A 16169-nucleotide genomic window follows, 5' to 3' on the forward strand; every position below is an offset into this window, starting at 1 on the left:
CCTTTATCCAGAAATTCATTCTCTGTGGCTATTTTCCCAAGACTTTGAAATTACATCTTTTGGGGAACTGCTTCTATGGGAATGGCTGCATCCTTATTAGGAGAAATTCAATGGCTTTCATTATATTTTATTTTAGGAAAACCATATGGAAGCTTGACAAAAACAAAACAAAACTGGGTAAGGCTGGAGACAGATGTCACAGTGTAACCCTTATACTCTTGCCTCTGGTCCTAGTAAAGAATAAGGCTCTGTCTTCAATTTGAAGGAGTACTTTGTAGTTCTTTGCTTTATAGTATTTCATAAATCATGCACTCGTGATAGGGGAGAAAACCTGTTTGTTTTAAGTAACTTAATCCAGGATTTTTATTCTAGCATCACCTTAAATTTATATGTATACTTTACTCTAAATTTTTAATAAAACTTTGGCCTGGAGGATGCCACAAAGAAAGCTCACTGCAACATGGTTGTAGTTAGGACAAGCCAGAACTTGAAGCTCTAAGCTTCAAAGGGTTGTTTAATTTTTATGACTCTTGATATCTCATCTACATTATCAGGATAATAGAGTCTTTGTAACATTAAAGATTATGTAAAATGTATGTGAACCAAACAAGCTTCTTCCTGTTTATATCCTGTTTCATGAAAACAGCTCTGTGGAGTTTCACTAGTTTTGAGAGGATGTCCAAAGTGGTCTTATTAAAATTTAGGCCAACTAGCCCATAAGAAATTTACATGGCAGGGGGTGCTTAAAGCCTTATGTCAAATGAGTGGGTAGCATTTTTCAAAGTAGTTGCAAATGGGGGTAAGGACATAGTTCATTGGTATGACACATGCCCAGGGTATGAGACGCCCTGTGTTTCACCCCAGCACACGAAAGAAAGGAAAAAAGAAAAAGAGAAAAATAGCTGAAACAAAGGAAGAAAGTGAAGTCATGCAGGGTTGTATAATCGGGATGCAACAAAGCATTGGGCTGAACCAAAGATCTAGTCACCCCAGGAGGCAGACATTGAAAGGCACTGTTGGTCTAGAATCAAGCTTCTTATACCAGAATGTGTTTGTTGTACCTTCAGTAGGAATCTATAGCAACTGGATTTAACTGTCAATTATTAGTAACTCTCTTCAACACAAGCTAGGCTTGTTAGACAATATATAGAATATGTAGCATGGAGCTTCACACCTGGGCAGGTGTCTGATGAACACTCTCAATCCTGCCTATCCCTACCCCTGCCATCCCACTCCCCCACTGGGAGCAGAGGGAGTCATTACTGTTTCATTCTGCAAGAATCATACTCATTCACTGGATTCAGTCATTCCTATGGCAGTGGGCCAGTCCAAGAGACTGATTACTCAGTGTCCTAGAAAAACTAGGATATTTTAAAGAGAAGAAGAAAATCATTTAGGGGGTCAGTATCTTCCTCTTATAAATAAAGAATGCTGAATTGTATTTTGATTTTTCTGGCTGTCCCTAAATTCTGCAGTGTTGCAATTGAACTTTTATTACTCATACTTTTGGCAGATAATTGTACGATAATTGGTATTTTATAACTAAACATTTATATGGTCAAGAGATAAAGTAGATTTTTTATCTTTTTAAGTTGCATTTTGGATTTTAATGTGGTACCCCAAGTTAGTCCACTGATGGAAGTTGCACTTCATAAAACCAGGTGTGAAAAATTTTAAGTATAGTTTGTCTTAGATTTTTCACCTAAAATAACAACTTGCTGTCTAGACTTGTCACCTTGAACTTTTTATTAATAGAATCTTTTGTTTTTGAGGATTTTATTATGAGAGGAGTGACTGATGAGATAGCAGGGTTTTTTTATGCATTCCAGTAAAAATGGTTGATATCCAAATATGTACCTGGTTTTTAAAATACATTCAAAAAAGTGTTCAGGTATTTTCCCAGTTGGAAATCCTGATGAGAGAGCTTAAGGATAGATACAGTAGAATACTGCCTCTGCCATAGATAAAGATAAACTTGAGTCATTTGTAGGAAAATGGTTGGACTTTGAGATCATAATATTAAGTGAAATAAATCAGATACACAAGCTTAAATATTACATGGTTTCTCTTATATGAGAAACCCAAAGTATAAATAATTTAAGGAGCAAAATAAAAGAGAGATAATAGGAAAGAGAGAGCTAGATCTTTTGCAAATGGAAAGGGACCAAGAGGTGCAGATGGGGAGGAAGGAAAGGGAAGAGGAAGTAAAAGGAATTAAGATGTGATATGCACATGTAGCAACTCCATACAAGGAATGTAAAATTATGTACTGCAAATGTACTAATAAAGAAAAGACACAAGCATCTTTCTTTGTGTATATGTTATCTGATATATGTTTGTGTTTTCTGCTCTTGTAAGGGAAATCATAACCACGCAGAAGGCCTGAAGCTTTAAATTAACCATTGCGAAAACTTACTCTATTTTGTTCCTGCCTTCGTCCCTAGAGGGGGTGATTTATGCCAACACCATCATAGCAAGGAATGTTCCTATCTGCTACAGTTTGAATATTCTGTGTCCCTTCCAAACTCATACTGAAAATTAATTTGCCAATGTAATAGTACTGAGAGAAGTAGCCTTTAAAAGGCTCTTATAATGTGAGGCTGCCCCTTGTGTTTTATCTCTTTTGCATATATGCACATTTGCCCTTCCACTACTTTGCCATGCATGAGTTAAAACACCAGAAGCTTTCACCAGAAGCCAAGTAAGTCAATACCAGTTTCATGGTCTTGAACTTCCAACCTCTGGAACTGTGAGCCAAAATAAGCTTTTATTTATTATAAATCACCAAGCCTCAAGTATTTTGTCACAGCAACCAAAAACGGACTAAGACACCATTCAGGAGGCCAGTGGCACCTTCCTTGAGAAATACTCTGAGTCTCAGTGGAAGACCTGTGACTCCATTTGTCTATACCACTTAGGAGGAGGATGGCTATCGATGGATCATCATCTCCCTCTCTCTGTGGAACCTGTTTTGTCCTTAGCCTGCCTGGCCAGCATCTATGTCACCTTTCTGCCTCACTTTCAGGTCCAGGACATTTTGTCCACTCAAGAACTTATCAGAAACCTGTCCTACAGGTTAATGGGTACTTTCTTGTCTGTTAATGAAACTGATTTTTCCTCCCTCGTTTAGATGCTGATGCTCAGTCTCTTCAATGTCAGGCAGAATCATGAAGGAAGCTGAGTGACAGGAATTATTTTTATTGCTAATTTTAAAGAATAATAAAAAGTTACACATCTAAAGTTACCATTTTAAATTATGTTCTTGCTGTGAAAAAGCTGAAGCCCAAAGCAAGAACTCCTCATTCCCTGTTTGAGGACCGGAGGTTTCCTTTGAAGCTAGCAAACAATATCTATAGGAGTGCAAAAATCAATCTGTCACATACCAAAAGGAAAAAGACCATGCAATCCTTTTAAATGCTTCTTTTATTTCATTGGTTGTACATTGGGTGAGTGAACTGAATATTACAACCAAAACATAGAATTGATACAAATTAGACTCCTGTTTACACTGTAAGATAATGAATGAGGGAATTCTTTAAGATTTAGTAGAAATGTTACCAGTGGTATATGGCTGAAAGGATATTTCTGTGAAGTGCTGTTATATCCTGAAAACCAAGAGTGAAATGTAGTTCCCATACAAGTGGAGAGTTAGTCTCTTAACTACAGTATTTGTTGAATTGATATCTTCATGTCTTGGATATTGGTGATTTTGTTTTTGTAATTAAACAAAGCATTTAAGATTTATTCATCACAGTCAGACTTCTGAATATAAACAAACTTTTGGCAAATAATATTTATACAGAAAAATAGTTTTAGATCCTCTCAAATCCCAGAATTATTCTATAAAATTACATTATAAATAAATAAAAAGCAAAATCTGTTGTACATATATTTGTACATCTATGCATTTGCCTTGCCTCCTCCTTATTGTAAATGGCATATTTATGATTCTTTGCATATTATAATCACAATTCTGGAAAATGGATATCATAGTAAAAAATACAGTCTTCTATATTTGCTTGGGGATACAGGTGATGTTTTTGATGCTCCATTATTAAAGGGTTGAAAATAGTTGTGTGCTAATAATTTTTAAAATCAAAATCATGAAAGAAAAAAAGACAATGTTATAACAATTAATCTACAAAAATATATCAATGATTCCCATAATTTACCTTTTGGTAATGTATACTATGTTTTCAATGAGTTTAAATGAATCAACAAAAAAAAAGAAAAAAGAAAACAAGTTTGAATGTTTTAGGTAAGTTGTAGCATAACTACATTGTTATAGTTGAGAAAATTACAAATATCAATAATACATAAAGATGAAACTACCAAAGTAATACAAGTTAGATACAAACCTTTCCACAAATTAAAACAAATGCAACGATACAAGCACTATGTAAGATTACACTTAGAATGTGATTCTCTTTTGATAGGGTTATCAGATCTACAATATAAGATAAATAGATAGTAATTAGACTTTGACCAACATGAATTAAAATGCAGATTTCTTTTCTTCTCAAACAAAAAAAGAATGATATGGTTGGTGCATCTAGTTTTCATAACAGGCAATGATGCCAAAATTTAAAATATTTTATACTCAATCTCAAAAGTCAAAATACTTCAATCACTAAAATGTTCACAAAGAAAATGGATGTTTTAAACATTTACACATAATATCCATTTATAACAGCTGTTTTGTTTCTTAAACAATAATTTAAAAACTATGTAGGTACTGTATAGGCTATGTGCAACATATAAAATGTGAAATATGAAATATTTGGTACGATAGTGCTTAAAATAAACTTTAAAACAAACTTTCTGAACAAAATTTAATTGTATCGCTATTACCTTGAAGATCAACCAAGTATTGAAAAAAGTAAACAACATTAAAATATGTTTCATCCATATATAGTATATATATGTATGTGTATATATAATATGTATGTACTTGTATTAAAGTTTTTTATACTTTTGAGACATAAAATATGCTTTAAGGTGAAAGAATTAAAAGAACTATTTTTCCATGCTGTAGTTAGTTACAACCCTTTAATCCAACTTTTGAAATGCAAAACTGTAATGGATTTTTTTTAAAAAGTGAAACTATCTACTTTTTTGTTTACATAGTAATTTAGATTAAAGTCACAATCGAATTTGCAGTGACTGAACTCAAACTTACTTAAATTAGAATATTATACAGATCTCCTCACCTACAGCTTCCTTGTTTGACTAGGTTTTTAGTTTAGAAGAGTTATTCTGTAACAGGCAACCGAATGGTGAGTTTGAAAGACTAATCCCTTAGATTAGACTGTTGGCGTGGGCCTCTCATTCTTGTCAAGCTGGATGAAGTCTGGCAAAATCTAGGCACTTCTACAAAGTCTCTCTTATAAAACAACTTTAAAAATATACTTGTAAAATAATACCTTCAAGACTTTGTTGGGTGGGGTATGAATCTCATACCGTGCAAAGTTTCTTTTTCAATCTATTTAATGTTATTCTAGAATCCCATGATTCAATGCGGCATCTCCAGGCAAACCAAATACCACACTTTGATGTGTCCCCTGTACTTGTGCTTGGACTTTCATTCCGAGTTTAGACCTGCAGGACAGGTATCTATCTGTTTTACTTCACTTCTCGTCTTTGCTGCAGCATTCATCGTGTTGAGAAGTGAATCATACCCTTAGATCCAGTGAGCAAATGAAATGACAGTGATTGGAGTTAGAATCGAACCTGCCCTTGGAATAGGTTTCACTAATGCTAATTATTTATTGCTAAATTTGAAGTATTCTGAGTCGAAATGAGTACATTTTCTGGACTTTTCTGCATCAGCTATAGTTATGGAGATAAGACAATATTCCTAGGACAGAAACTATGTTTAGAAACCCTTTAAAAGTAAACTTTATCCTTTATGTCTTTAAACATCACAGCTGGTCTCAGGTAGTTAACTATCTTAGGTTGGAATATACTAAGCATACCATATTTAATACTCATATATGATATAGCAGCACTAGCTTCTTAGAGTTGTGGTCTGTCCAGAAGAACTAAATCTTTATTTAGCATGCAGTTTGTGGCAATTCTATTGAGGAGGAAACAGGGTAGTATGTACAGTAACAATGTTTAGTTATTCTCAATGCAGATTCTTGGCATTCCATTCCGTTTCTGCTGATTACTTCAGAATTATCTGTGAAAGAAAAAGACAAGGTGGTTTAGGTCTCTCTCAGAGGGAAAATAATGAGTTTAAGTTTTACTCTTAGAAAATAGACATTAGAAAACAGGAGCTTTCTTCAATTTCTTATACTTTTGATGTGGTTAAAATTTTGCACAATCCCCGCCCTTCATGCTGAAGGTTTTTTTTTACTTGACCACTTCTGTCCTGTGGCCACTGTCAAGAGCGATGACTCAAACACACTGTGCTTCCCGTAAAACCGTGGCTGCGTATCTACGGGCATGCACTCTGTTTTGATCTCAGTCTCTTTTTAGCATTTTGCTTTATATCTCTTCGTTATATAATCACATTATTGTGCAATTGATATTTGCCAAGGAGATCAGAAATTCTAAACAGAGGATGCATTTGTACTTAAGGAGATGTTTGTAAGCCTAAATAGAAGTATCTTAAAATTTATAGTAAACTAGGTAAGATTTGTTAACTTATATAATCCAAAGATATATTTCTATCAAAAGGAATTCTGTTCCCAAGATATAACAAGCAGTTTCAAATGCCAGGTAATGTATGTTTAAATGCCAAATTGTAAAGAGAAAAAAAGGGATACGAATGTAATCAAGCAGTTAAAATAGTCTTAATAAATCCAAAAGAAAAGGTAAAGCACAGATAAGGCTAAACGACCAAATGCAAGCTGTGGTTCCTGCAGTTTGATTTCAAGTTCATTGGCAACTCCATGCCTTTGCAAAGAAGTGGGAGTTTAGCTTATTTCTAATTTTCCCATCAGTTCCCTTCTGATTCCTGGGATCTACCTTGGGGTCTGGTTTATTCAGTATCAAGCTTAAAAGCTAAGTTTTGAAATTGTCTAACAAAAATATCCATTATGCAATGCTTTATCTAAACTTTGCGTAATAAACAAAATGTTTATTTGTTAGAATCTGAGCATCTTCACTGAGGAATAACTGGTAAAATTTCTTTATAATAAGGATAAACTAATATTCACACACACTGGGGTTATTCAGTTCTCAGTAAGAACTTCATTTCTACAAATATAACTTATTATCACATTATGTCAGAATTTATACAGGTGAATCTTTTCCCCTTTGAGTGAATGCCCTGTAGTTTATAAACAACAATTTTAGTACACTCAAATGGTTTATCTCACAAAATAAATATGCACATTCTTTATTATATTGTAACTTACAGATGTATATAGAATTGATAAAATAGAGGAAGAACTTAAATATTTGTACCAAATGGAAGATGAAAACTTCATATATTAAGATCATTCTTTGTTTTTTAAACATTACTTGGAATTTACAATCAACTGGGATAGAGACGGGCATGGTGGCACATGCCTGTAATCCCAGCACTTGTGAGGCTGAGGCAGGAGGATTGTTGTGAGTTTGAGACCAGCCTGGGCTACAAAGTGAGCTTAATGCCAGCCTGAACTGCATAGCGACACCCCGTCTCAAAAAGACAATAAATAAATAAATAAAATCAATTGGGATAAATGATATTTCTAGTTTATGTAATAAATATGAAAAAAATAAGGTATAATGATTTTCTATGTAAATATTATCATAGCCTTTAGTATTTGATACTACTATCATAGTATCTTTGAACAGTACATAAATTAAATAGTAATGATATTCTCTAAAGGACCAGCTTATAATTTCACTTATAGATTTAGATATTTGATATTTAAGTAGGAATTTTTCTATTTCATTCTTGAGCTTCAATGTTATCTGTAATTTTTCCAAACAAGGATGTTTCTTAGGGCATCAAACCATGTCTGGTTTTGTGTTTTGTTTTAGCAAGAGCCTCTCTAACATATTTATGGAAAAACTGACATACAATAATGAATATTTTGAAATATATTTATGTTCTTGATTACTGATTGAAATTAAAATGTCATATAGAATGAAATTCCCAACCACCTGGAAAGAAAAGTATTCTACAGAAAGCTTAGCAATGCACAAGTCAGAATGGGTGAATTTGCATTACAGAAATTAGTCACAACAATGCTTTGAACTTGTGTTTGACAAAGAGACATATATGACCATTGAGATCTAATTGGACTATAAATCAGTCTCAGAGTTAACTAAAAGCATTAACTAGGCTCATCCAGACTGCTTTCTCCTCTCCCCCAGCCTACCCACAAGCCAATATATGGATAAAGACACAAATAAAAATGAGCTCTGATGCTGCTGAACTTGCAGCTGTGACTGCTGCCTGCCATATAGGCCAGAAAACTGATTACATTGGGCTGCGTCTTTGCCTATCTTATGGAGTACATATGTGGTACAAAGAAATGAATTACACTGCTGACAGCTGAAATTATTCAAGAGGTTCAAGGGATTTGACCTCAGGAGTCAGGAAAGCATTGGGCATTTCTCCTTAGGAATTCCATTTTCTAGCACAATAATTTTCTTGGAAATATCATTTGATTTTTTTTTTTTCCTGAGAACTATATCTTGCTGGTACAGTGTCAATTAAATGGACTCTGGGGTCTAAAATACACCCTAGAGATAGACTCAGAATGGGATTCCAGATGAAGTACAGTTGCTTCGTGTTTAACTACTCCTCCTTTGACTGTTGCTTTTGAAGTTAGGAGTCATGTTTGGCTTTTTAAAAATTCAGATTATATTTTTGATTAGCACTAAAGAAATGTAATTTAACATAAGATGAATATGTATATTTTGCATGTTTTCCTATGCATTGTTGGTTATATTTGAATTTTAATATATATTTCCTTGATTTTTAGTAGATTCAGAGAATTTGTATCCATGCCTTACAAGCTAAATATGTATTATAGTCTTATTTTGCAGACATGGAAAAGATGACACAAACAGCTTTAACTAGTTTGCATAAGCCAGATGTTCACTATGCTCTGAGCACAAAATCCCCTCCCTGGCATGAAGGTGATGATCTGAGACCAGGGGAAGCCATGGTTCCCAAGAGCTTGTTTGTCTCTCTTTTGGAGCCAGCTGGTGAGGGTGGTCAGAAAAACTCCTGTGAGTGTAAGAGTCAGGGGAAGAAGAGACCCTGGGGTGGGGCATGGAGAAAATAGAGTCTGGAGCACTAGATGAGAGATGGTGGGGAAGTGGGGACCGTTTGGAGGAGCCACGGGAGTAGAAGTGCTGAGGGACCTGTAAGAGTGCTGGCTTTCTCAGGGCATCTTTCCTTTGGTGGCCAACCACATCCTGCCCGGGCCTCCCAGTGGATGTCACGATGTGTCTGCTCACAGCAACACAACACCCTACTCAACCACAGCACCACTGCTTCAGTGTCAGCTTCTGAGAAATCTTGTTCTGAGAAATCTTGGCAAGCTACAATGACAGGAAAGAAACCAAATGTATTGAATAAGATGCGTTTCTATTTATCTCCCTGATGGACGATTCTCTGAAGTGAGTAGTACTCTATACAGTGAAGTATCATGGCAGGAGAAAAAGGTTAGATTTTTAAATAAGTGTCTTGCCAATCTTGAATGGTAAATCAAAATTCTGAACTGAAAGTATTATTTTCAATTCCTTTTTCCACTTAAAAGGAGAACACACAAAAGTGAGAACAGCTGATGCCCACAAAATCCATAATTCTATTTTTGAAGGAAGACACATTTGATCTCAAATCACAAGCACTTTTATAAATCGCTAGTGGCCCCTTTAGTTGCAGCAAGGGTATTTATAATGCCAAAATATCAGTTGGTTGCTATAGGGTCTACTTGTAGATGAAGAAATCACAGTTACTGAATTAAACTGTCCCCCAAGTGGTTGGCTTTCAGAATCTGATGATTCTGCTCAATGTGTATCTCTGTTATATGAGCTTAGTCCATGAGAAGTCTCAGGTTTACTTATTAAACATAAAGCATGAGGGGCTGGAGATTTAGCTCAGCGGTACAGCACCTGCCTGGCAAGTGCAAGGTCCTGAGTTCAATTCCTGGTACTGGAAAAAAAACAAACAAACAAACAAAAAACAACAAAAAAAAGCATGAGTGGCTCCAAAAAACCTCAGGTGGATTATTTCCTACCAAATGTGTTATCAGCAGCCATTTAATAACTTTTGTATCTTCAATGAAGGATCTGAGTCATAGTCAATGGAAGCTTACTAAAAAGTTGTCTAGGTTTGATACTGTCTAAAGTCCACTGGGGCCTGCTAGGAAATGAATGTAAGTGAGTGGGGCAGGTAGGGAGATTGGCAGGCCCTCGGCTCCAGTCAGCTGGAGCTGCAGAAACCTGGGATCCATGTTGCTTGACCTTTCATTTTCCAAAAGAAACTGGAAATTCCCGTTAGGAATAACAACTCAAATATATCTTTGGACTGAATTCAGTGTGAACTCCAGATCCATGAATTCATCAGCTTCACTTTCCTGGAGTAAACACCCACGGTTCTGGATAACTCCTTCCTGAGCAGGGCATCAGCACAAGTTGTAGCAACATTAGTGGGGGCAGCAGTGTGAGAGTGAGTGTGATGAGGAGAAGAGGTCTATCAGAGAACTAATCCTGCAACTCTCCGGCACTTGGCTTTCCCTCCAAGAAATAGGCTTAGGGCACTTGACCAACAGATACCCTCAGTGTAGAAAGAAAATATTATCCCTTCCTTGTCTGAGTAATGAGCTATGAAATATGCATGTTGTCCTGTCTCTTCCCTAATGATGATGTATTTAGGCTGAGTTATCCATCAGTTGAAAAAGAGCTCAACAGGGTGTGACATGCACTTGATTTAAAGCAAAACAGCCTGTGTAAAAAATGAAACACTGAGCTTGAACTTATGGTATCATGGACTCAACAGCTGAACTTGCAGGTATTCATAAAGGAGAGTGCAGAGAAGACTAAGCAATCTAGGATTTAGCTATCAAGTACAAAACTTTCTGGGCCTTCTACCTTGTGGTTGATCTCCATGAACAGTACATATGCTTTTAAAATTGTGAGCTTCCAGGTAACTTTTAGAAATGTTTATACTTCATATATGAAAGTGCTCATTGCAAAAATTCAGGGATGTCAGATGACCTATCTTTTAAAATGATAGCTCAATATTAAATTCACTAAGAACACTCTGCTTTGCTTCATCAGTAGGGAAAACATTTTAGTGGAAAGACCAACTGTTCCAATGTATTGAAACCATGAAACAATTAGAAAAGAATAAGGGATGTTTTAGTTAAATCCCTCTGTGACTAGCTGTCAAATACTGTCTTTGTGGTACTGAATTTGAAGAGGTAGATAAAATATATCTTATAAAATATTTGTGTGGCCTTGTTGAAATATGAAGGCATCTCAGTGGATCCATCACTAGCATGAAAGTTCAAGTGGTATTTCCAAGCAGGGTATGTGCATTAATGGAGCCCACAGCAAAACAGAGTTTTTTAAGGGCAGCTAGAAATGTGCCACTCATTTTTATACTCCGGATGTCCATGATGGGGCTGGGCACACAGGAGGCATTTATAGTTGTTGGCACATGGATAGAAGATGAATAAATAGGCAATCACGGAGGACACAATGCTACACTACATCAACAGAGGACTGGCTGCCAGACCATTGCTAGTGAGCAATGGAGGCAGAAAAGAGCCCCTTGGACAAGATACCTGTACATCTCTGTATTTTCAGAGCACTTAAAGATTCAAAAATAGCCAATAAAAGTAAATATCCTTCTCTATATTCCCATTTTCTCCACTCCATTTTACATAGAGGCTCAGGGAAAAATTCTCCAGGGTAGGTCCAGAGCCATTCACAGAAGAGGGAAACATGGCAGACAAACAAAAATTCTACCAGAGGCAAATGTCCAGACTTGGTAGATTTATTAGAAATCTTCTTCCGTGGTTACAGGGCCCTGTGTCCTGAGAAGGTAATTAAAGAAAGAATATTGCACTATCTCCTCAAAGAAAATTTATTATTAATTAAAAAAATAGGCAATCAAGTGGAATTTCCTAAAAGTATGGCCAAGCTATCCCAATCAGTTACAGAGGAGGAGGGAGAGGGAGACTGATTTGCGGTGCTGGAGATCAAACTATCCGGGCCTTCTGCATGCTAGGCGAGCAGTCTACCACTGAGCTCCACCCTCAGAGCCTTTATTTTTCTTTATCTACAGCTTTCTTGTTCTGTTGCATACACTCCTTTTGACTGCTCTTCACAGGCACTTCTTCCTCCTTCCATCCCTCTACCACTCTACACCTTTTCTCCATGGCAGCCAGGACTGTCTGAGATGCCCTCACCTTGTCTGAGAGTAAAAACCATGGAGATTTTGACTGAAGCAAACTGCACAAAGGCTGAAGCGCATTTGTATATTTTTGGTTTGACTGAATTCGATATTTAATCATAATATTGATTACTGACATCCAAAGCAAATATCTTTTGTCTTTGATGAACATATGGTGTCAGATAAAAGGTAATTAATTAAAACAGTTGTAATTATACATGTTAATAAAGGTCCACTTTGGAGAACTTTCTTGGGTCTTTCTCATGACTATTTATAGATTTCTACTGTATTGAAAATTCAGAGATAATTAGTGGTATATGTAAAGTCACTGAAAACAAGTCTTATTCATTATTTTAGGAGAATACTATTCTGAGGGAGGCAGTGGCATACCATACTTTGACTTATTTTCAAATGAATTTTTATTTACACAGGAAAAGCATATACTGAAGTTCTGGGAGAAAGTTCTCAAATATGGCAGCTAGTTTTCCTCCTGAGCAAAGTGAGATTGGTTGTAACATAATTGTAAGTAGCACCTTAAAGAGTAGTTTTATCAAAATTATTGTTTTTCTCGGTAGTTAATTTAAAATTCACATCCAAAACTCTAATTCCTCTACTTTCAGTGACATCATTCTGCTGGCTCAGTTCAGGCTAATATTTTCCACTTTGTTATATTTGAATACAAGTTTTTTTGAAGTACTATCTAATATATGGAAAATATCATTTGCAATACTAATATTGATGTTCTAGGAAAAGCAGTAACAAAAGCCTCATTGCAGATACTGACCAGGGCCCCCACTGACAACTCAGAATGCATGGATAGAATCCATAAATGGAAATTCCTGATTTGAGTCCATTTCTACTCCTCACACAAGTCCATGCCCAGGGGTGGAAGACTCTCATGAGTATTGCAGTGAGGCTTGGATCATGGCTCCTTCTCTACCCCAGACCCAGCCTCTCTGAATTCCAACTGCCCTGGGGGGAATCTTGAGGGTCATTTCGGATGCTTTTATACTGAGAAAGGAATCTAGTGCTCAGGTGATCTACAACTCCCAAGGTCATTCTAGAGTAACTGTTTTGCTCAGGAAGTATATTTCTGCAAGTATCTACAGCCTCCCAGATCAAGTATAATTCATTACAAAACCCCAGACAAACCAAAGCAACAACAACAAAAAAAGCTTTGATGTTTTGCCAAAAACAATATAAAGGAAATGACTAGATAGCTTTAAAAGTTTTGTCCATAACCCTAAAGTGATTAGGTGGGGAAATAAAGGCTTTAGACATAATTGGAAAGGCATCTCCGATACATTTTCATCTGACAAAAGCTGTCCCTCAGATGACCCATCACCCAGCCACGCTCTGTTCAGGGAAGTCGGTCTGCCCACGGGGCCGGATGTCCTCCTCTCCGTGCATTTTCTGTCTGCCCTTCCAAAGTGGGAGTGCAAGGCTGGTATATCCACAGAGGGGAAAGGAAGCAGGAACAATGGAAACTCTTTATGCTTCTTCAGAATTAAGTCCTCCTTTTCTACTCCAGACCCAGATCTTTCTATTCTCAACTTGCGGTTGAGACCTGAGATCACTTCTGTTGCTTTCACACTGATGGCAGGATTGTCTACAGGTCACATACATATGTCACCCAACTGTGACTGTCTTTTTTTCCTTTTATTTTTTCTTCCATGGGATATAAAGGAGGAAGGAGTTAGAGGGATATGAGAAGCAGGCTTTTTAAAATTTCTGGTCCTAGGGGCTGGGCATGGTGGCGCATGCCTGTAATCCTCAGCACTCGGGAGGCTGAGGCAGGAGGATTGTTGTGAGTTTGAGACCAGCCTGGGCTACAAAGTGAGCTCAAGGCCAGTGTGAACTGCAGAGTGAGACCCTGTCTCAAAAACACAAAAAGAAAAAAAAAAAATTCTGGTTCTGTCCCTGGTGCTATAGAAGTATTTAAAAGAAAAATATACCCAAGAGTGTTACATGTTTATTCTGGAAGAGAGGAGCTATGTGACTATGCTGGCTCAGCAGTTGCTAGAGAAGAGGGGAAAGCATCCTACAGAATCAAGAATGGAAAGGCCATATGACAGCCAGGAAAAAAAGAAGTAGGCAGACTGGCCTATCGCACATGGAAAACAAGAAAGAGGGTTGTGTGTGTGGTTTTGGTGGCTATCCAGGAATAGGCCCCAGGCTTTATCTTCCTATTTTTCACTTGACCGTCTTGACTCCACACCATACTTCACAAAGTTTTCCTGACTAAATTCCAGGTAGGGAATTCACTGTGGATTAAGGCTCCTCTACTTCTGGCAGGTAGAGGAAGAGGGGAAGACATTTTCAGTCACACTCTGGAAGTTTGGGTTAGGCACGTCCTTCTGATGTCTCTCTTGAATCTCAAAGAAATTGAAACATCCATGAACAAGGATGGAATGTGGCCTATATTTGGCATGGTGTCACCCTTGACAAGTGTCATGAGCCCTGCGCTCCAGGTAGTGCATCCACAGAGCCTTTTGGAGACAGAACCGAACTAGAGTCCCAGTTTGGTGCATTGTTCAATACACTGAAAGAACACTGTGAAGAATTCAGCTTTAAAACATCATGTTCTGATTCATGTTTTCAAGACCCATGTGTACAGTGTAACTCTAGGCCAGCCTGGAGACCTAACCACCAACACAGTTGCTGTCTTCATGGGAAAGCTGAGTTCCAAAGCATGTGGCCACAGAACTTTGAACAAACACTTTCAGAAGTGCTTGTGTGTGTAGTATGTGTGTGTGTGTCTGTGCATCTGAGGTAAGCTATTGAAGGAGACTTCTGGACATGAAGGTAGAATCCAAGAAAAAATTTTCTATACCTTTATAACCCAGTTTATGTAACATAATATTAAAATTTATTTTGTTGTATAAATGGGTGATATTTTTCTCTATTTTTGTTTGATTATTGTTGACATCAAAACATTTTAAGTCTTTTAAAGGCTATTAACTAGCAGTTCAAGAATTCTCAACAGCCAGGCGTAGTGGTGCATGTAATCCCAGCACTCGGGAGGCTGAGGTAGGAGACTGCTGCAAGTTTGAAGCTAACTCAGGCTACAAAGTGAGCTCAAGTCCAGCCTGAACTGCATAGTGAAACCCTGTCTCAAAAAGACAAAAAAAAAAGTATTAAAATGAAATAACATTCATAGACATGCAAATTCAGAAAGTATCTAACAAAAAATAATTTAAGGCAAAAATAAATTTTTAAAAAAATAATCAGTTTATGAAGCAACTGTAAAGAAATTTTAAAATATGCCTTTATACAATATGGAGCTTCTCAATATGGGATTTTGCTCACAGTAATAAATTAAAGATTCAGGTCAAGAAAAAACATCACAGAAACAAGATCTTATTGAATTTAACATAAAGTCCCCAATTCTGCTCAATGCCCTGTTTTGTATCTGCTACCATTATGTTAGATTTAGAATCCTGGGTGCATTTTGGCCACAGTATCTTTTTAAACAGTGGAGCAGAATGCATAATTTAGCCTGTAAAAAACTGGTTTTTAAGACACCCAAGGCAGAATAGCAGCCCAATGTTAAAATTCAGTAAAAGGAGCAGTCTGATTAATGTTAGGTACCAGGCAGGGAAATAGATCGTCATGTGCTGTTGTCACCTTGCACACTTCTCGAATTGATAGGAAGACACTGCCATTTAATAAATTTTCCCGCACAATTAGTGTTTGCTCTGTTTTAGTTTGTGTGTGTGTATGTGTGTGTGTGTGTGGGGGGGCAGAGAGAGACAGAGACAGAGGCGTGAGAGAGAGAGGTTAACAGAACCATTTAATTGTGTGTAAAATTGTGGTG

The 16169-nt window shown here is 36.8% G+C and overlaps 1 protein-coding gene across 6 annotated transcripts in view; it reads right to left on the reverse strand.

Annotated features, from left to right (window-relative positions):
- Positions 1 to 3405: 3405 nt before the first annotated feature.
- The window catches only part of Mbnl2 (muscleblind-like splicing regulator 2), a 152569-nt gene continuing 139805 nt past the window's right edge, over positions 3406 to 16169 (reverse strand). For 4 of the 6 annotated variants that reach the window (XM_005374085.2, XM_005374091.2, XM_005374089.2 and 1 more), the window contains one exon: positions 6078 to 6181. In XM_005374085.2, the coding sequence (XP_005374142.1) occupies positions 6167 to 6181 (15 nt within the window). In that variant the 3' untranslated portion in view covers positions 6078 to 6166. Of the gene's footprint in view, positions 6182 to 16169 lie in introns of all 6 variants that reach the window. The other 2 variants (XM_005374087.2, XM_005374092.2) reach the window with 1 other exon arrangement.

Source organism: Chinchilla lanigera, unplaced genomic scaffold, assembly GCF_000276665.1.
Source record: "Chinchilla lanigera isolate Chin_1 unplaced genomic scaffold, ChiLan1.0 scaffold00003, whole genome shotgun sequence".
NCBI lineage: Eukaryota > Metazoa > Chordata > Mammalia > Rodentia > Chinchillidae > Chinchilla > Chinchilla lanigera.